Below are 23352 nucleotides of genomic sequence, written 5' to 3'. Positions count from 1 at the left end.
GGCACACTGTTTTAGATATGATAGATATATAAGCATCGCATTATATATGTTGTATGACAATGAAACGGATCTGAATTATTATTAATTATATCCCAGCAATCAACATTTTCATCCTAAATAGTAAATTAAAAGGCTACAAATGTTATGAAAGATGAAATTTTACAATAACTAAGATAACAATGTGATGCATTCACATAATGAAACCAAAAGACACCTATTTATCATGTTTATGTTTTAACAAAAGAATGTCAAAATATTTTGTTTGTGTATTTATGGAGTTTGACTATTTTTCCTATACATTCCTTCAACGTTGAAGAGAAAATTGCTTTCCTATACATTCCTTCAACGTTGAAGAGAAAATTGCTTTCCTATACATTCCTTCAACGTTGAAGAGAAAATTGCTTTCCTATACATTCCTTCAACGTTGAAGAGAAAATTGCAACAAACATCTGTTTTCTTATCTATTCTTTATACAGTCACAAGTAAGGCAATAAATATGCAAAAACTGTTTTATTGTAATTTCTCATTATTATTATTTTCTTATGGATGGATTTTTTTTTTTGCAGCATTGCAAATTATTGATGCACAGTTAAAAGTCTTAATATACCCAATTGGAGTATCCTGTCCACAAGATCTAAAATATGCTAAGAAAGATATAGTAGCCATGTAAGTAAGCATGGTATTTTACACCTTTACAAAAACAGAGTCGCATACCTCAAAATGTACCTGCCAACCTTTAAAAACTTCCTTTGTAGATCTATTGCATTTTGCAGGCCAATTGCCTGGATGTCTCTGATACGGGTTAGATTGGATCAAGACACTGTGACTTTAAAAACAATCAGCGTCTCGACTTTGATAGTCTCTGATAAGTATTTTTTTTGTTTTAAGAGGGGTTCAGAAAACGACTTGAACCCTTGTGGCTACAGGTATGTTTTGAAATTGATGTAGATACTCATGTGCAATTGCAATTTTGCCTTTTCAATGTTATACATGGAAATCCTTCATTATACAAATTGAATACCTCAAAAATAGGCATCAAAAGAAGTCAGAATGGCATTTAATCATATATTTGGTAATTCAAAATGATAGAATGTAAAAACAAAACTTATGTCATGTATAAGAAATGCATTAGGCTGTGCTGTGTTTAAAATCCCTCAAGGAGATTTTCAGTTTCATGGTATGTGCTTTCAGGTTTCTTTCTTAAAATTTTTAGCGCATATATTTCCATCATAGATTGTGACTTTGATTGTTTGGATTTTGATTTTGCCTAGCAATACTAATAGCCCAATTTACTTGAAGCTGCAATCTGATCATACAGCCTTTTTTGTTTTAAATTTTGAAATGTTGTCAAATCTGTTTGCCTCCTAGGTTGCATGACATTTTCTGGGAAGTTTCATCAAACATTCATATTTTATAAATGTTGTGAAAATCCTTGAGAATATAGAGACAGGCAACATTGTCAATACATGGAAAAATGTTTTCAAGATAAAATTGAGATTAACATTTTTGAGGTAAAATATAACAAATTCATATTTTAGAGATATCTTCAGATTCACGATCTTGCAATCTGTTTGTTGTTGAATTTATGATGTACACTGGGGCATTTTTCGTCATGTTCATCAGACTATTAAAGGGATTTCTTTGATGCAAGTGAAAAAAAATTGAGGCCTATCGGCTAAGTATTTGTGATTAATCTTTTCTAACATTTGTAGTTAATTACATTTCAGAGTTGTTTCCAGTATCATAGCTTTTGCTGTTGTCATGGGAACATTGGCAGACATTGTATACATTTATTTAGACAGTAGTAGTGACAAAGATACTATCCAAGTACGATCTGATAGTCCACCAAATTATAACGGTATTCCTGCCAATAGTGTAAATGATACTACAGAGAGATTAGGACTTTTATCAAATATACCCAAAAATGAAGTTCTTTATGGAGAAAGTCCACCAAGTTCATGTGAGTATTATGGTTGACAATAAAGGTGACACAGGCAATGTAAAAATACAAACCTTTGGTTCTATTTGATGGGAATATACTCTTTAATTTTTAGCCCCCCCCCCCGTCACTGTAGAAGGCATTAAGTGTTACCCTTGTCCATCCGTCAGTCTGTCTGTACATACCTACATCCAAAAATTGGTTTCTGTTCTCTTAGTTAATTTGCCTCAACCAAATGTTATGAAACTTAAAATACACAATGCTTATTACCACAAAACTCAGATCAAAGTGGCATCACTTTTACCATTCTTGAGTTATGTCCCTTTATAACTTTATATGCAATTGGGGGCATCATCTGTGTCTGATGGACGCATTCACCATTTATCCACAAAAAGCACTGATGAAAATGCTCAAGTGTAACAAATTTTGACAGTTAACTTTTCAGTTTTCAAATTGAAACTTATATTTCATTACTGATACTAATTAGAAACAAATTGTGCTATGTTAGTGTTAAAAATGGTGTATAGTGTTTGTTATTATTATTACAGTCATGACAGTATAAAAAAATTAATTGTTATGATTTGCCTACATTTTTATTTCATTTGGAGCTATTTTAAGATAGGTCTGATTTTCCTAGATGGACTCCGTGCGACAGCCATTTAAAATTTTTGAGGAAAAATAATTTGTCATTTGAAAGCTTATACTTGCTACAACTTACAGTCCAAGTTGTATAAAATTTGGACAACTTTGCTTCTGGACCCTTTTGCATGGTTTTCTCTGAGGTCACCTCTTAATTCCATAATGAGATCATATTTGTATTTTAATGGTGAGAAATGTATATGTTGAACAAAATTCAGCATATATACATCTGTTTTCTATGAACATACAAAATACATTGGAAGATTTGAGAAATATTGTATTGCAAAAGAATCAAGATCTGTTTTTCAAATGATTTTTAGACATGAGTGAGCAAACCTTATCTTTCTTTTTCAATGATTTGCAAAATTGTGACTCCTTTGCATGTGACAAAATCAGACATTGTCCCTTTTTTAGTGTCATAACAAAGGACAAATCAGTCATGTCAGTGGAATGCAAGAAAATTTGACGTCATAAATGAATTTTCTTAAATAAAGAAATGAGACGAAGCTACCGTAACCGTACGTTGATTATTAAGAAAAATAATCAAATGTTTGAGGAAAGTATAAATTGGGCTAAGAATTTGAGAAATTTACTTCTATTTAGACATGTAACTGCAGTTCTTCTGAAAATTGAACCATCCTACATAGTACCAATAGTACTAAAACACATACTTTAGATATCGTACTGCAGCCGGTTGTACGAACGTGTCATTAGCCTAATGGGTCATTAAGTCTTCATTAAGCCTTTATGATGCATTAGGCTAATGAAGACTTAATGACTCATTAGACTAATGACACATTCGTACAACCGGCTGCTGGTAGCTTAAAGAATTCACATGGTTTATTATACCTTGTTGTCCTTTAAATATTCACCTTCAACTTTACACATGTACCTAGCATTGATCTATTTAAGGTCTTTTCCATTGAAATGGAAATTGTTAGGTAGGAATGAACTTCTAAAAATCCACCCAACCATCTTACTTCCTTTGAGTTATTTTGCATACATCCAATGGACATACAATTAACGATCGTCAACCTATGTCCAAAATAAAACTTTTCTACTCACATTGCCATATTCACATTATTGGAATAGCCCTATGTATAATTAACAACCAAAGATAAGTTACTGATGAACCATGAAAATAAGGGATTATAAAAATTATTTTGAAATTTATTTTTTTTTTTTTTTTTTGCATTACCTTTGTCTTGTTTGTATTGATTTAATTTTTGAAATTTTTTTATTTATTTTAAATTTCCTAGGTAACAGGAAAGATGTAGTGAAACTAACTTTTTTTTAAATTACTTACAGGTAATTCTGTTCTGAAACAGATCATTCTTTCTTTCTCATTAATAACTAACACCAGAAAACTCCTAAACACATCTACAGCGTCTGGTTCGCTTACAGCTATCAATGGAATGAGGGTTTTGAGTATGTGGTGGGTGATTTTAGGTCATACCTATGGATTTCTACCTTTTCTGTCTCTTGTAGGTAAGTCATGTCAATTTTGTCATAACATTTTGTCACCTGACATTTTTGCAGGTGGTTCCAGTGCCAAACAGATTTTAATTGCATTTTCCCTAATTACGAATACCAGAAAATTGCTTAGTACATCAACATCATCAGGCACCCTCACAGCTGTCAATGGGATGAGAGTTCTGAGCATGTGGTGGGTCATTTTAGGCCACACCTATGTTTTTAACATAGGATTGTTAGGTAGGTATTAGAACTGAATAAATGGATATTTTGTTAAGACAAATTATTAGCTGATTTTATGTGGATAGTCTTGTCATATTCACGATTTCTGAAGAGCTCATCAATGCTGATATTCAAATGGTCGTCAATATACTAAATCCAAATAAAGTTTTTTTGTGCCCCCGCTGTCACTAGAGGGGACATTAAGTGTTACCCTTGTCCATCCATATGTCCCAAAATAAAATTGGTTTCCATTCTCTAACTTTCATGACTTTAGTTTGCCTCAACCAAATGTTATGAAACTTATACACAATGCTTAATACCACAAAATACAGATCAAGTTCAAATTTGGGTGGCATCACTTTTACTGTTTTCGAGTTATGCCCCTTTATAACGTTATATGCAATTGGGGGCATCACCTGTGTCTCATAGGACACATTCTCCTTTTTTTTTTCCTTATCACATATTTGTAATAGATACGTAGGGTTATGTAATAACCACAGAATTGCCCTAGTCATATTCCTGCCCGGGGCAAATAACTGGTTATTGTGCCCTGTAATGACGTCATAAGCGTTCATAACAACAATGAGGGACGAGGAACGTTGATTAAAACGACAGCGGAATTATTTCAATGGAGGACAAAAATATATGATCTGACCGGACTATGTAATAAAATTTTGTCTACTTTTTTAAGTATTTGTATAATATGTGATAAATAGATTATAAGATGTCTTTTTCCATATGGGCCCTTGTGTCATCCCTCGACCCATATGAGCACTCGGCTGGCACCTTGGGCTAATATGGGAGTCTCAGGATGATATTAGGGTCGATATTGAAAAGGACATGTTATTATCTATAATTATTATACATTATACAATATTCTGTTGTATGGTTTTTACATTGAGAATCTTTCCATTATTTTTCTTATATAAAATTTTAAATTTGAAGTATAATTTCAATTTCTAATAAAAAAGTTAACTGTGCTGAATAAAAAAACATCTGAAATTCCAGTTTTATTTCTTTGCCTCAAATAAAATCAAATGAGATTTAATGCAATTTATTTGTGGTTTCACGCATAGGCAAACTGATTTTAATGACTAAAATTCACTGTTTTAAAACCTATCTATGTAAAATTAATTGAAAATGCATTTCATATAGTCTAATGTATATTGCAATAAGTTGTGTATATACAGAAATAAAAAATTTATAAATACATATTTTAATGAATGTACAAAAATGATTGTCAGATTGATTGATTGATTGTGGTCTTCCAATACCCAGTGAAAAATTTTTCATGCATATTCATGACAAGAGTTCCTAGAATATAAAATGAACTTCATTACAAGAATTCACAGAATATAAAATGATTTTGACTTCACGATGAGAATTCACAAAATACAAATGGACTTCATGACAAGAATTAACAGAATAAAATATAGACTTGTGCAAATAACAGTTCACTAAACTTGTTATTACTTTTTAGATAACGTGCTTGACTTTGTGGAATTACTTAAAAGGTTCTCCTTTCAAGCTATAATGAATGCCACATATTCTGTGGATACGTTCTTCTTCATGAGTGGATTGCTTGTGGCATATACTGTAATAAAAAAACTACGGGATGGAGGAAATATTAACTGGGTTATGTTTTATATTCACAGATTTTGGAGGTAAGACTTTGATTTATATATGGTAAGGATTACTTACAAAAGAAGTCAGATTATTAGCTCTCCTGACCCAAATGGTCAAGTGAGCTTTTCTTATTGGTTGTACAAATAAAATTTCTTCTATGAAACTACTCAGCCAATATGAACATTTTTTACCTTTCACATTTTGATCAAAAGCTACAGACAATAGAGAGAAACTCTAAGCAGCAAAAATGATTAGCAAGAACAATCAACAATTCCAAAATTATCAGTCCAGTTTTTATAAGAGTTACTGCCCTTGATTGATGATTTTTACCCATTTTTGAGTTTCGGGCAAAAACTAAAATAGAGTGAAACTAGACCAAGTACATTTATCCCATATTTTATTGGAAAAAAACATGATTTGTTTACTCAATGGAGAATATTGCCATATTAGAATTGTATTTTAAGTCCTAAACATGCCTCTTCTTTCAACAAATTTTATTTTATGCTAAATTTTCAAAAAGTGTTCAGTAAGTTTAATTCCAAATTCATATGCTAGTAAGACAATATAAGCTTTAATCAAATTGAAGAATATCAACAGATAGTATGTCTATACTGTAAATGTAACTGTGTGTTTTGTAGACTGACTCCAGTATATGCCTTTGCCATTCTGATATGGACAACCTTATATAAACGTTGGATATGGAACGGCACGTTTGCTACTACGATGAGGCAAACTGACCCATGTGATAAATATTGGTGGACAAATATTCTTTATATTAACAACTTTCATCCAAATTATGGAAGTCTTAATAAACAGGTATGAAAGTACAAAGATAATTCTCTAAAATTACAGTACACTAAATTAACTATTAAACATTGCTGTCATTTTTCAAACCACCGAAGGATTGATTGATTAATATTTAGCATCACTTTCAGCACTATTGACTATTTTTTGGCTGTAAGTTTTTATTGGTGGAGGAAGCCAGTGTGTCGGGAGAGAACCACTACCTTCCGCAGGAAAACCACCAAAGGAAGAGATCTCCTTCAGTGTTCTCCCCAGAAATTTTGGATAGCATCACATTTGGCATAAAAAAATAAACTGTATTTTTTTTTCAATGTCATTTGACGCGTAGTGGCGATGATCTATTTCCTTTATGTTATATATGTTTATATTGTTCAATTCATAACTGAGAATACAATTAAACTTTAACCATGATAACAGTTGTTTCAGTTTATGTTTTCTATATTCACTTATAGTTACAGAATTATTTTTTTCCTCTTGGGCCAAATAAAAATACATGTGTGGTTCCAGTTACCCTACCTAGTCAACTAAATGAATGAATGGTTTATTATAGTGCAACCTGTATATATACAATACTAAATATCTAGCAAAAAAAAGAACTGGTTTTTATATAAAAAGGGAAGAGAAATTATCATTTAGCAATAAAATTTCAATTAAAAAACTTTTTTCTTTATCATGTCTATGAAATTCATTGTTTCATGGTACTCAATGAATTAGTCCCAGTTGTTTCTTTATATCAAAATGATATATATTTTTAACAAAGTTAAGCTACTTTAGTCAGTATATTAAAACAATGCATTTTTAAAAAGAATACATTTAGCAAAGCTATCTAATAAATAGTCTGTTAAAGCGTGTGGAATGCGTAGTTTTCTCTGTTGTGATCATTTTTTCTGTCTACTGTGCCATATGTGCATCTGTAGTTATTATCTTAAAATGCGGAATTTTGTCATATCTGGTCCGGTTCCGATCCGTAGTTTACACATATATTTCAATGGCGGCGGAAGAAAAATTTACGAAAATAAAACAATGTTTGACAAGAGATTGGGAATGATGCATATGACGCTTTTAATGCATTAAATGGATGAAACGTTAACTAAAGCCAATTATGATCTCTTTCTAAAGTAGTATCAAACTTATTTAACTCAAAATCAAAATGTTAATATACGCCATGTACGCTCTCGATTAACTAGATACCGGAAATGAAAGTAAATTTTTAAAAGTTGTAAAAATATACGACCTAACCTCTTTTCTAATGAGAGAAATCGTTTGTATCTTTGAATTTGGATTATGCAAACGCAGATTTCGAATTGTTTTTCGATTTTCTGATTAAATTTGCGATTGGACCATGTGGTAATAGTCATGTCACAAGTGTCAGCTTGGGGGTATATTCGTATCCATTCAGTTATCACCCAAAGGGCAATTAACACCTATTTAATCACTCTAAATTGCCTCTATTGTCGGACTTCAAGGGATTACAATTATGGGTGATATAATTTTTATGATCACAAGCGGTAATTAGACGAAAGTTCAAAATTTAGGACATGGTTTTGCGATATAGAGACAAGAAAAATAGTATCCTCAAAATAATTATAACATCGCGGAAATTATTTTAGCATCACGGGAAAAAAATATAGCGTCTCGGTGCCGCGATGCTAAAAAGGCCTGGGGAGAACACTGTCCTTGATACAAAAAGGATCTTATGATCTCATTTTGACAGTTAAGGTGTGCATAAAGATTGGTGATTAGTGTTAACATTTAGGTTGAAATAGATTGATGTACCCTATAACTCTATGTAGATTTAGTCATTTTCACACGTACACAGTGTTACATTTTGAAGAAAAAATTCTGTGGTTAACTTGTAGTGAGCTACTAAAAGTGGATAGGAGAAACTGATAAATCAATGTATCCTGCAGTATACATAGTAATAAATCAATGTATCCTGCAGTATACATAGTAATTAAATCAATGTATCCTGCAGTATACATAGTAATTAAATCAATGTATCCTACAGTATACATAGTAATTAAATCAATGTATCCTACAGTATACATAGTAATTAAATCAATGTATCCTACAGTATACATAGTAATTAAATCAACGTATCCTGCAGTATACATAGTAATTAAATCAATGTATCCTGCAGTATACATAGTAATTAAATCAATGTATCCTGCAGTATACATACTGTGGATTCATTATTATTCGTTGGATACCAATTTTCGTGGGTTTCGTGGGTAAAAGTGAACCACGAATTCAAATGTTCAACGAAATACAAATTTTCTATAGGCTTTGTATGAAGAGATTGGCAAAACCACGAAATCAAATATCCACGAAAATGCAAGTTTTCCTTGATCCATGAAAATTGATACCCACGAAAATAAATGAATCCACAGTAGTAATTAAATCAATGTATCCTGCAGTATACATAGTAATTAAATCAGTGTATCCTGCAGTATACATAGTAATTAAATCAATGTATCCTACAGTATACATAGTAATTTTAGGCTAGCACATTTGACATCTATTCCTAAAGGATGATATACTTAAAAAGTTCTTCATATCAAACAAATGTTCTAGCAAAGACAATTGTCTCTGATAATTAGTACAAGACAGCAAATGATATTCAGCTGAAGTTTGTTGATTCATATTAGAGTGTGAGATTGGCACACTTCTTTAATACATGGCTTCCAAAAAACATTCGAGCCAATTGGACATTTTTTGTACAAAATAGTTCACCTGTCGCCTGAACAGGTAAATTTTATCTGTAAGACAGCTAATTAACCATGATTGTAATGAGAGGGTATTAATATAGGGTTTGTTTTGGTAGTACTTAGTCATCATGTCACTTTTATGACCGGAAATGTGTGGCTGTCCAAGGCAAAAGGTCGGGTCAAAAAGATCGCATAAACTTCAATTCTTTTCTGAATTATGTTAAAATGGCAAACCCACATTATATGTCCTTTTCAAGCTTGGCACAACATGTCACAGATGTAATTTACCGGTCAATTCCGGACAATACGACCGTTTTGGAAGGCCTGCTTTAATACTTGTTTGTTTATTTATTTCAGTGTATGGGTTGGGGATGGTACTTGGCTAATGACATGCAGTTTTACATTTTGAGTCCATTGTTTCTGATACTTCTACACAAGTAAGTAGTATAGTTGGGAAGTTTCTTCTATTTTTTTTTAAACTGTGATTAATATTCTTTTTTTCTCTTTTCTTAAAAAAACAAAAAAACATTTATTGCAAAGAAATAAAACGCCAGAATCAGTTGGTGTATACCTGGCAATTTAAATTTTGGTAAAGGGTTAGGGTATAGATATTACTGTTCTGTAGGGTAAGTTAAATTCTTTTGCAATGAACCCAACATCTTATTCATATAAGCAAGAGATAAATGATCACTTTATATAGGTAGTATAGATTCTATAGATTTACCTGGGACGTGCCACTTGCCAAGGGTGATCTTACTCTTACTATCCTTATACGCATAGCTGTCAACTGTCCCGTATTCTGTGGGTTATACCTGAGAATTTCCCCCTTCACACTGGATTTTTTAAATACCTGCTGGGTATTTGAATAACCCAGGATTTCAGAAAATGACCTGTTTTCATCCGTATTTCTGACCAGTATTATTTCTGGTATTTAGAAGTCAAATATTCTTTCGGTTTTCATGGCGTTGAAATTAGAATATGCTTATTTACCGTGCCAATGACAGCTATCAAAACATTACATTTGATTGAAAAGCAACAATTCGAGGATTGTTTGTTAATTGTACCACAGAAAGTTGAAGCCAGTCAATTCTATGTCCTGATTAAAAGATTTGCCGTTTGCAAATATCAAATATTTTGTAAAAAATCAATTTGAACCTTTTAATACATTTCTGTTGGAGAGAATAATTTTGTTATCAATTAAATGTAAAAGCTTTAAATCAAATCCATATGCTCTAGATATTACACTGAAAGGAAACACACTAACTTCTTTCTGTTTATCTTCCTCCTGTGTATAGGAGCACATTAGCTATAATTGATTAGCTGGGGTTTATGACATTCATTAATAAAAAGAAGTAAACTAGTGTGAATAAAACAATAAAAGGGCATTGCTTTAGAAAAATATTTAATAAATGATAAATATTTATATACTTAACAAATACAAAAGTGATTATTTTTAGGAAACTCAGTGGTACATTTATATGTTATAGTATATAAAAAAAACTCTCAATACTAAAATTGAACAGAAAAAGTTCTTATGCGTTATGATTTGACATTTTCTTCTTCAATGCAGGTCATGACCTGCATTTTCAGTTTCAGAGGTTGACAGGTATGTTATAAGTATCCACTGCAGGCTAAAAAATGTAATTAAATATATAATGATCTATTTTTTAATGTAGAATGAAATATGTTGGACATGGCGCTATGTTATTTTTCCTGACTGGTTGTCTGACATCAAGAATGATAACAGCAGATTACTATGGGATGAGATTACCAGGAATGTAAGTAAATATTCACTGAATGTAAGTTATTATTCACTGAATGTAAGTAAATATTCACTGAATGTAAGTAAATATTCACTGAATGTAAGTTATTATTCACTGAATGTAAGTTATTATTCACAAAGGTTAATCCCTGCCAAGTTCAAACAAAACCCTTTTAAATTAGTGTTTCTAGATTCTCCTCAAAGCATTTCGCATTTAGGAGTTGATCAGATATTTTCCCTTGACTTCAATGTCAATGAGACAGAAACCCAGTAACACAAAAAGTCAAATTATGGTTTACAACATACAAAGGTATGGAACAGTAAATCACCTGCAGTTGCAAAGTAAATTTTAACAGATATATTTGTGCTTTAAAATGCCTTTTTTTTTTTTTTTACAGATTTAAAGTTTCCACTACCTCAAAATTTCTCCAAATGAATGCTACACATAACACTATTTTTTGAAAAGTTATAAAGCTAAAGAGAATATAATATTTTGTGTATGTGTCATTATTGTTGAATACCTTTAAACTTGGTTATTCAATAATGAGATTTTTTTTATACAGTAATACACCATTGAACCACACCCATGAGGCTTGGGCTGATTCCTCTCCATTATATAATAAACCATATACAAGAATAGCACCATACCTAGTGGGCATGTGGCTGGGATATTTATTGGTGATAAACAGTAACAGAGTCAGATTGGGAAAGGTATTTATATTATATGTGTCTAACATATTACTTTCCTAAGGAAGTTTACAGCTGATTTTCGAAACAAAATTTATTTTAATAGATGACATCTTATTTTAAATATAATGTTTGATACATCAAAATTTTAAAAATAAAGAAGTCTTCATATTTGAAATTTGAATTTTAGGCTGAAAGATAAATTTACAAAATAATTACTTATCATTACCCTATATATCAACATGATCAAAAATGCAAAAATGTCATCGAACAAACAGTCAGTAAGTGTATGTCTGTGATGTCTGGTCTTAAGCAAAGAGAAAACACAATAAGTATACTGGGACAATAAGAACTTTTCAGTGGTCAGTAGAAATTTTAACTTTATAAGCAGATTAAAGTCCAGATGATTTGTAAAGCCTTTATAATTGGATTTCTTTTATTTATAAATATAAGCAGTTTTGATTGCATTTACTATTGACCTGGGTCCTTGGTGGCCCAGTGGTCTAAGTAGTTCATCTACATTAATCACTAGCCCGTCAACTCGGAGGTTGTGAGTTCTTACCCCACTCATGACAATATATGTTAAGACTACAATCTAAATTGACTAGGATCACAAGTTTCCCTGTCCAGGTTGGTTGTTCTCTAACTTCCTCTACCAATCAAAACTTGTGTTTATCAGATAAGTGGTGTTAAACATCAACAATTAATCACTCAATACTATTGACCATTTCAGATAAAACTACTGATAGGATGGTGTGTTGCCATAACAATAGGAATTTCTATCATCTATGGGTTGTATGGATTTTACAAAGATTTCCCTGTCATCCACCCTGGAAACAAATCAGAAAGTATAGTTTACATTGGCTGTAGTAGATTTGGATGGAGCATAGCTCTAGCCTGGGTCATATTTGTATGTGCGACTGGTCATGGAGGTAAATATGTTATTATGTGTATAAATATTTTAATATTGAAATCTTTACTGCAACCTTCCTATTCATGCTATTTGCGCTGCCTTATTGTGTTGACATACCTCTTCAAATTATTTATGAACTTATATGATTTCTTAGAATAATTTCCCGCTGTAACAGAGGGGGCATTAAGTTTTTACCTTGTCCGTCTGTTCGTCTGTACGTCCCAAAATTGGTTTCCGTTCTCTAACTTTAGTTTGCCTCAACCAAATGTTATGAAACTTATACAGAATGCTTATTACCACAAAACACAGATCAAGTTTGAATTTGGGTGCTGTCACTTTTACTGTTCTAGAGTTATGCCCCTTTACAAATTGAAAAATTGCTGAATTTTTCGTTTCCGTTCTATAACTTAAGTTTGCCTCAACTAAATGTTATGAAACGTATACACAATGCTTATTACCACAAAACTCGGATCAAGTACAAATTTGGGTAGGGTCACTTTTACAGTTTTTGAGTAATGTCCCTTTATAACGTTATGTGCAAAAATTGCAAGCATCATGGGCATCATCTGTGTCCCATGGACACATTCTTCATTTATTTTTTTAAATGTAATGCATCACATCACACAAATTTAATGTCATCCATATCATCTACAGTTTTATCCAAAATATTTCTGACAAACATTTTCCAATGTTACAGATTTATGGAGAATAACCATAATTTATGGTGTCTTGGATAAACCTTTTGATTTTTACCTGAGAAGCCTCACATTTCTTTCTGTTTCTATACATCACTCAAATGAATTTTCTATTAAGAGACTATAATTCTTATATGATTTGCATATCTACAGATACTTAAATTTGATTGGTCCGTTAGCATTTTTTCCCTTGGTTTACACTTCAATAGACCATGTTGCCGAAACTATTTTCGTAACCTTCATTGTGATCTATTCATGCGCGATACAGATGCATGGGATCAAGGGGTTCAAGCAAATGGAGTTTGAAAAAAAAAACCAAATACATAACTGTTATTTCTATTTTAATGAATAATAAAAAGAAATGATACATTAAAGCTTGGAAAATGTATAAATTTACAATAAAATAAAATTCTGCGAAATTTCATGAATGAGCTTGCTGCATTAACGTCATGGGAACACTTGACGTCATATGAATGAAAACTCTCAAGATGAAGTTATTCCGTTACTTGTACGCTTCAAATTTAAATAATATTGAGGTTTTTGAGGTATGTGTTATTTCATCTTAGATTCTATTACATTAATCGAACATTAATGTTTTCAGAAAGTCAATTTGGGGGCTTACTCCTTAGTTACTCCTTCGGACTTTTATTCAGTTTGTGAGTTAATTGCCCCAGTTTACACATCAATAACCTCTAGAAAAAATGTGTTTAATCCTATAATGTTTATTCTGATTTTGGTAATATTTCCTGAGATATGGAATCAGACAAAGAATTAGTTAATGTTTCATTGGATGAAATAATTACATTGAATGTTATTAGCAATACATACTGTAAACCATTTTTTTCTTCACAGAAATAAAGTTTGGGTATTACCTGGTGGTGAAACTGTAAAACTATTAAAATATTTAGTCCGTCTTTGAACACTGACATATATACTGTACATTGTAAAATGATTTATGTATTTTGAACAGACAACACTTTTTCACTTAGGGCTGTTTCTTGAAAAACATTGGACCCAGAGAAGACACTTTGAAATCTCTTCTATGGGTTGGTGTATAAGACTATTTTGTACATGTTGTATAGAGATAATGTAAGACACATTTTAAATTCTAATATTGCCTCTATAGATAGTTACCCCATTTTCAGAGTGATTTCCCTGGGTATCGTATATGTTAAATGGAACAGGACAAAGGAGGTTTTTGTCCTGTTGGGTCACTGTCTTATTTCAATGATTTATATTTTCATCAGTGAAACTTTTTATGTTTGTACTCTATAATATGACATATATATTTTTTGTAGGACCAGTGAACACCATTTTATCATGGAAGGTTTGGGCCCCTCTAGGTAGACTAACTTACTGTGCATACATAGTCCATCCTGCTGTGATATTTTACTTTGGTATAACAATGGAGAAGACCCTGCATTATACAGATTTAGTCTTTGTAAGTTATCAGAATATTCTAGTTGCCGATTTCAGCTGTACCTATCATTATGCATCAAGGGACTATATTCATTTCTTTTGATTACTTTTGGATACTGTGGATTCATTATTTTTTGAAGGATACTAATTTTATTGGAGGTCTTGTGTATGGGTAAAACATCGGTATATATCAGGGCTTCCAAAATTATTTTTAGCCAGCTGGACATTTTATATATTATCCCGATTTTAATCCCTCAAGACTAAATAAATAAAAGGCAATTATTGTAATCAGTTGCCGAGTTGGCCATCCCAATGATTGACATAAAAAAAAAACGATATTAAACTTTCTTTGATTCAAATTCGAAGTTCTGGCGTAAACTTATATCTGCTTAGACTCTTTATTTGTGCAAAATAACGTTGTCAAAAATTTTACTTTCGTTTTTAAATCTAAACCGGATGTTATCTTGACAATGGTAAAACATGGACCAGAGACGGATACGTAAATTCCGTGTATGTTTGCAAAGCATGAATGAGTGTAAGTAGCTCTTTCTACGTTATTTTCTTCAAGAAAATATTGGAAATAAGATAAAGGTATCAATGACAATTTAAGCATTTTTTGAAGAAATTAGGATGCATAATTAAATTTCACACCTGCGCACATGCGTACACGTGTACTAGTTCAAACAGAGACATGTCTCTGGTTCAAACAACGTGGTTATGAGGATTTTTCATTTTCACCTTTTTAATTTTTTCATCAAATCATAATTGTAAACGTATTTCTGATAATTTAAATCTTTTTGACTAAATTAATTAGATGCAAACCACTGAAATGTAAGAAAATAACTTTGAATAGACCGATCAATGTCCGGTTCAAAATAGTTTACCTGTCACCTGAACAGGTAAATTTCAGCTGTTCGACAACTAATTAGCCTTGATTAAAATGAGAAGGTATTAAAGTAGGGGTTGTTTTGATAGTACTTAATGATCATGTCACTTTTATGACCGGAAATGTGTGGCTGTTAAAGGCAAAAGGTTGGGTCAAAAAGATCGTGAATTATGTTAAAATGACCGTCTCTTAAGCCTTGAAAACTAAAAAGTAGATGTCCGTTTCATGCTTTGCCCAGCCGGACTTTTACCGGACATTATACAAATGTCCGGAATATATGACCGTTTTGAAAGCCTTGGTATATATTCAACAAAGTACAAATTTTCTTTAGGCGTGTATGTAGACTTTGCCAAAACCACAAAAATGCAAATTTTCGTCAATTCAAGAAAATTGGCACTCCCAGGTTGGTGGGGAGCAAGAAGGTGAACTGTGGTTTATTTTTATCAATAGTACCGCTTAAGTCGACGCTAGGGGCTGTCTTGACCTTTTTGTAGGGTATGAATGATTCGTTCATTGTTGAAGACCCTACATCAACTGTCAAGATGAAGAACAGTAATAAAAGCCCTGTTCATTGATAATTTTCTATGTTTTCTATGTATTGTGTGCGATTTTGTCCCATGTACATTTACTCCATATCCTTTCATTTTCTATCAAGAAAATAAATGAATTCACAGTAATTAGAATGATTCATTTGGTTTCCTTACTATTTAATCAAAGGCTTGCAGTTTACAAATAATAAAAATAGATTTTGGCAGGTAAATTTGAGAATGGGGAAGTAATTCTTCAAGGAACTGCAACCGTTATTGTTCATTGTATCTCTATCAATACTTTAGGGCCTAAAGGTATATGTGTACAAAGCATTGCAATAGTTGTTCTGTTTATGAATGAAGTTGCTATCAATTCATTGATAGGTTGACTTTGATTGACATGAAATGTGACATCACAGCATTGTTACATGACGTCATATCCTAATATTTTTAAGTATCACACCCTGTCCTTAATATAGTAGGTAAATATTAGGCAGTAGGATCAAAGGAAAATGACATTGAAACCCAAGAGTGACTTGGGGTATAGAAATATCAGATATATCTTACAACCGACCGTATACCCTTGCCAAAATTTGGGATGTATCAATTTTCAGCAACATCCAGTCAAAATAGGGACTTTAAATTTGATACTACATGTAAAGGGGTTGTCATGATCTATGCATGTTCAGTAGGATCAAAGGAAAATGACATTGAAACCCAAGGGTGACTTGGGGTATAGAAATATCAGAAAATTATAATTATTTTGTTCTTCTTACAACCGACTGTATACCTTGCCAAAATTGGGGATGTATTAATTTTCAGCAACATCCAGTCAGACTAGGTATTTTAAATTTGATACTACATGTTAAGAGGTTGTCATGATCTACTGTGAATTCATTTATTTTCATGGGTACCAATTTTCATGGATTGAGGAAAACTTGCATTTTCATGGATATTTAATTTCGTTGTTTTGGCAAAGTCTGCATACATTCCTTTAGAAAATTTGTAATTCGTTGAACATTGAAATTTGTTGTTCCCCTGTACCCACGAAATCCACGAAAATTGGTATCCAATGAATATCAATGAATCCACAGTATGCATGTTAAAGAACCCGTGAAGGGTTCATAGATAGCTCGTTACAAAGCAAAATTTCTGTAACTGTCCAACATATCATGATTTTCTAGTGCCAGCCAAAATTTCCCTCCCTTTCTTCTGTTAGACGCCTTCCTTTGATAATTTCATATTTAATTAATTGTTAGTTTGTCCTGGTCCTGAACATGCGTAAAATTTGTCAATTTGTCCCTGGACCCCTGGACGTTTAGCAAACAACAATTAATCATAATGACATTGATTATTATTTCAAACAATGTAATTGTATTTTTAGGTACAACAGTATATTTCCTTAGTGGTGGTTTCTTATGGTGTGGCATTTGTATTGTCTATGACGGTGGAAGCACCTATGCTGGGACTGGAGAAAGTTTTGTTTAAGAGATGGTTAAAGTAGAAATCAAGTACAACTGTTTTATTTGTGGACCATAATTTGATACTAATAGTATTGAGAGATGTATTCTCATTTTTAGAAAAAAAGATGAAAAATTATAGATCTTTACTGACTATATCATGCTATATGGACACATTTTATGTATTATCTTGATGCTGTTTCTAAGTATTTTGGTGCAAGCATTATAAATGCTTTATAACTGCCTCTGAGTGTATTCAGAATTTAGTATTTAGTAGAATTGTTAGAATATTTGATCTGAAAGTTATTTTTTAATTAACTTCTTGAGAAAAAGAAATGATTAAAATAACACATGTGTAGTGTTTTTATTTTTAAGCAATGATTTTTGAAGCAAAGCTTTGTAATTTTTGGTAAGTTTTAGTTGTTTTTTCTGAGACAGGAAGATGTTTAAAGAATGAAAATTTTTAACAGTCATGCATGATAGAATTATGTATTACAAATCTCATTTACAATTTTACAGATCTGAACATTTATCATGTTTACAAAAAAAATATGACAGTAAATAAGTCATATTATAAAGAGTTATCTCTCCTGATTTTGCTAACTGCATTTGATGTAATTTTTGTAGTAATTTTTTTTTTAAGTCACAAATATATCTAAATAAGTATAGAAATTTATTGAGCCAATTATTTATACAACAACAAATTGTTTAAGATTATATGTTGATGTAGCAATTATCATAATATAACCTTTTTGTTTTGATAAAGGTAAGTTTTTGTTATTGATTTTTATGTGTTAATATAAATCATTGTAGTACGACTGAAGACATATTTTGGTAATTTTTCTTTTGGTTGCTTTCTTATTGATGTTAACTCCACACACATTTATTCACTATATTAGCCAGGTCCTGATTTTTATACGACCGCAAAAAAATTTTTGTGGTCGTATATTGGTATGACGTTGGCGTCGTCGTCGTCGTCCGGCGTCGTCCGAAGACACTTGGTTTTCGCACTCTAACTTTAGTTTAAGTGAATGGATCTTTATGAAATTTTACCACAAGGTTCAATACCACAAAAGGAAGGTTGGGATTGATTTTGGGGGTTATGGTAATAACAGTAAAGGAATTAGGGGCCAAAAATAAGCATTTTTGTAACTTCCAGACATAACTTGTGTGTTAGTGTATGGATCTCTCTGACATTGTACCACAAGGTTCCATATCACTAAAGGAATGCTGGGATTGATTTTGGGGGTAATTGCCTCCAAATTTTAGGAATTAGGGGCCAAAAAAGGGGCAAAAAACAAGCATTTTTCTAGTTTCATGACAATAACTTGTGTGTAAGTGTATGGATCTTTCTGAAATTGTACTACAAGGTTCCATATCACAAAGGGAAAGCTGGGTTTGAGTTTGGGGGTAATTGCCCTAAACGTTTAGGAATTTGGGGCCAAAAAGGGGCCAAAAAAACACATTTTTTTCTAGTTTCCAGACAATAACTTGTGTTCAAGTGTATGGATCTCTCTGAAATTGTACTGCAAGGTACCATACCACAAAGGGAAGGCTGGTATTGAGTTTGGGGGTGATGAATCATAATGGGGGTTCAAAAAATTTTGGGGGGGGATTTATTTTTTTTTCCTTTTTTGTTTCTTTTAAAATTTTCCATTTTAAGTTGGTTATTTCTGATTTATATTTAAAATCAAATAATAATGATATGGTAGGAGATACACACCAAACAGGATGTGTAAATTATTATATAATAAGTATTGTGCAATAGAGAGAAATTTTCAATTGCACAGTATTGCACAATAGCAAGAAATCTTCAATTGCACAGTATTGCGCAATAGCAAGACATCTTCAATTGCACAGTATTGCGCAATAGCAAGAAATATCCAATAGCACAATATTGCGCAATAGCAAGAAATAGCAAAAGAAGATACTTCCTATAAATTGCTTATTTCTTGACCAATTTCAATGGGGTTTTATTCTTGATTTCATGGGGTTCTTTAATATGCTGAATCTAACCGTGTATTTAGTTTTTGGATTTTGGGCCCCGTTTTTAAATTGGTCCACATTGAGGTCCAAAGGGTCCAAAATTAAACTTTGTTTGATTTCATCAAAAATTGAATTATTGGGGTTCTTTGATATGCCAAATCTAACTGTGTATTTAGATTCTTAAATTTTGGTTCCGTTTTCAAATTGGTCTACATTAAGGTCCAAAGGGTCCAAAATTAAACTTAGTTTGATTTTAACAAAAATTGAATTCTTAGGGTTCTTTGATATGCTGAATCTAAACATGTATTTAGATTTTTGATTATGGGCCCAGTTTTCAAGTTGGTCCAAATCGGGGTCCAAAATTAAACTTTGTTTGATTTCAACAAAAATTGAATATGTGGGGTTCTTTGATATGCTGAATCTAACCATGTATTTAGATTTTTGATTTTTGGGCCCCGTTATCAACTTTGTCCACATTGAGGTCAAAAGGGTCCAAAATTAAACTTTGTTTGATTTCATCAAAAATTGAATTATTGGGGTTCTTTGATATGCCGAATCTAACCGTGCATTTAGATTCTTAATTTTTGGTTCCGTTTTCAAATTGGTCTACATTAAGGTCCAAAGGGTCCAAAATTAAACTTAGTTTGATTTTAACAAAAATTGAATTCTTAGGGTTCTTTGATATGCTGAATCTAAACATGTATTTAGATTTTTGATTATGGGCCCAGTTTTCAAGTTGGTCCAAATCGGGGTCCAAAATTAAACTTTGTTTGAAATCAACAAAAATTGAATATATGGGGTTCTTTGATATGCTGAATCTAACCATGTATTTAGATTTTTGATTTTTGGGCCCCGTTATCAACTTTGTCCACATTGAGGTCAAAAGGGTCCAAAATTAAACTTTGTTTGATTTCATCAAAAATTGAATTCTTGGGGTTCTTTGATATGCTGAATCTAACTATGTATTTAGATTTTGGATATTGGACCATAATAGGTGAATGTCCAATTTAAAATTTTTAAGTTCTTAGACCACATTCAATCTGTGTTAGAAACCTATGCTGTGTCAAATATTTAATCACAATCCAAATCCAAAGCTGTATCAAGCTTGAATGTTGTGTCCATACTTCCCCCAACTGTTCAGGGTTCAACCTCTGCGGTCGTATCAAGCTGCGCCCTGCGGAGCATTTTATTATCATAGTTGAGATGAAGTTAAACTAGGCTTGTAATGTGATAAATGCTTTTCATGCCATAAGTCCAACCTTCACCAAATTAGCTTGAAAATGTCCCTTGCAAAGAACAAGAACCCTATTGATTTTTAGGTCACTAGGTCAGAAAACAAGGTCACAGTGCTAATAAATCATATCTTTACTTATCTTTGTTGGATATTTCTTCAAATGAATGGTATTTAGATTGTTGGATCAACGGTCAAGGTTACTGCAGCTTTAATAGATTGAAATTAGGGGAAAGTTTTTTTTTTTGGATATGATATTTTTTCACTTGTATTCATTCTCTTGTTTGATTTCCCACAGGTACACCTGTAATTTTATAAATGTATTAATGATGTTTGTTTACTAAGAAAGACAATTTTGTAAATATAATTATCAAGTTCTCATAGATGTCAACATATCAATCTTTGAGTACTCTCTTGGTATTTGTAAATAGACATTTAAGTTCAAATGATTAACTTAAGTATACATTTGCTAGGGTCTGTCTTGAACTTTCAGCTAGATGGAGTGTTTTTGCCCAAGGCCTCACTGCCAAAGACGAAGACTGAGGAACACCAATTTAATCAAGTGCTATTTTTATTTCACAAACACATCTACAGCAAGTGAAGTTTTTCACCTAGATTTTAAATATTTGATAACAAAGATTTATGCAGTTTCTTGAAGCAAAACTGCATGGGTTCCTTTTTTTTAATCGCCAAACTAAAATCGCCAATCACCAAACGGTGACCTATAGTTGTTAATTTCTGTGTCATTTGGTCTCTTGTGAAGAGTTGTCTCATTGGCAATCATACCACATCTTCTTTTTTATATGGCTTCAATTGCTCAACTTCAAATGATACCATTTGATAAAAAGCAACCAAACTTGCATCCTAATTTAATTATTGTTTGTTGAATTGCTGTTGAAAAGTATATTGTACATCGATTAGATTTTCAGCCACAAGTTCATCAATTGAATTGTTGAACCTAACACATTATAATATTTAATCACTGAATATTTTTATAATTAAGAACGAATGGATGGCTGTTTAACGTCCAGTGGCAAATTAAATGCATATTCAGGATAACATGATAATGTGATATGAGTATAAACCGGGGATGCTATGTACTAGACCGACATGCTTAGCTGGATTTTTAAGGTGGTAGTTCACAAGTTAAAAATCTGCAGTAAAACATGTCTCCCTATCTGGACACATTATTCTGAACCTGAGCTGACCAGTATTTGCTCTTACTCCTATATACCAAGTGCTTATCGGAGCAGCAAATACGAATTTTCAATTCTTTGGTTTGATCCAGCCAGGGTGCCAACCCATGACCTCACACACTCGAGACGAACATGAGACCTCCAAGAAGTTTTACAATTAAGGTATTCTTGATTATTTGTTTATCATCGATATATGATTAAAGTTGTTTGAAGAAAGAATCATCTGCCGGGAACATTTGGATAATCTTTACACATTCACTTGTTTTTGTAATGAATTATATATACTATAAATATCATTAATTATTGTTGATGTTTCTAATTTTTTTTTAAATAAACATTGTATTTTGTCTTCTTCTTGTTTACTTTAAACTCATAGTCAGACCTACATATTTCAAATTTCTTTATGTTTTATATATTTAAAGTTAATGATTAATTTTAATCTGGTTTTACTAATGAGTAGAAGCATACAAGTCACATATATTTTCAGATAAAACTGAAATGTTGTGTATTTATGATCTTTTTAATGCATAGCTTAGGAGAAACCCAGAGGAGCCACAAAATATCAACTGCACAGAAATTATCTCAATTATTCACAAAGTAAATTGACGATTTAGTTGTACATGTATAGAAATATAGGGTTTGCTGGTTTTATTTTGACTTTTTTCATGCAAAAAAACGTTAGATGCACTATAGGCTGTTCCAGCAAAACATACATGGGATCAGAGGATGGCAAAATAAAAAAAATACGTACTTGGTTGTGGTCAGTGGAAATTGAATCTATGGTCCATTGCTGGACTTTAAAATTTGCTTCTGTGGGTGGGTAACTGGTAAAATAAAAGTTTGTTTTGAAACTTTTTTTGTCGAAATACTTCTAAATGAAATGCTGCCACGTTTATTTCAAAATAGTTTCATCACGTAGTGCTATTTTTGTCTCCACTATGATGAAAGTCACGGAAAGCGACGGCATCAACAATTGTTAAGTTTTTCTGCTTAAGTTAGTTTGATAGGAACTACTTGTGATAGATCAATGATATTTTGTATGAAGTCGCATTACTATATGACATATCAGTTTGACGACTATTTTGAGGGCCTGCCCCCTAGGACATGGTCCAGTGACTTTGAATTAATAAGCAATTTTCAATGTTAAGTTTTCTGCTTAATTAAGTTTGATTTGATCTA

General features: G+C 32.0%; 1 protein-coding gene across 3 annotated transcripts in view; it reads left to right on the top strand.

Annotated features, from left to right (window-relative positions):
- Positions 1-18603, top strand: part of LOC127711746 (nose resistant to fluoxetine protein 6-like) — a 33643-nt gene extending 15040 nt beyond the window's left edge. For 2 of the 3 annotated variants that reach the window (XM_052217857.1, XM_052217858.1), the window contains 11 exons: positions 567-666; positions 1728-1960; positions 3887-4066; positions 5754-5937; positions 6538-6715; positions 9769-9848; positions 11088-11189; positions 11737-11884; positions 12594-12792; positions 14767-14909; positions 17685-18603. In XM_052217857.1, the coding sequence (XP_052073817.1) occupies positions 567-666; positions 1728-1960; positions 3887-4066; positions 5754-5937; positions 6538-6715; positions 9769-9848; positions 11088-11189; positions 11737-11884; positions 12594-12792; positions 14767-14909; positions 17685-17804 (1667 nt within the window). In that variant the 3' untranslated portion in view covers positions 17805-18603. Of the gene's footprint in view, positions 1-566; positions 667-1727; positions 1961-3886; positions 4067-4117; positions 4292-5753; positions 5938-6537; positions 6716-9768; positions 9849-11087; positions 11190-11736; positions 11885-12593; positions 12793-14766; positions 14910-17684 lie in introns of all 3 variants that reach the window. The other variant, XM_052217859.1, reaches the window with a different exon arrangement.
- Positions 18604-23352: the final 4749 nt, after the last annotated feature.

The sequence above is a fragment of the Mytilus californianus genome, unplaced genomic scaffold, assembly GCF_021869535.1.
Source record: "Mytilus californianus isolate M0D057914Y unplaced genomic scaffold, xbMytCali1.0.p SCAF_8, whole genome shotgun sequence".
In the NCBI taxonomy this organism is placed as follows: domain Eukaryota; kingdom Metazoa; phylum Mollusca; class Bivalvia; order Mytilida; family Mytilidae; genus Mytilus; species Mytilus californianus.
Note: the sequence above shows the minus strand (reverse complement) of the source record. Positions and strands in the feature narration are given on the sequence as shown.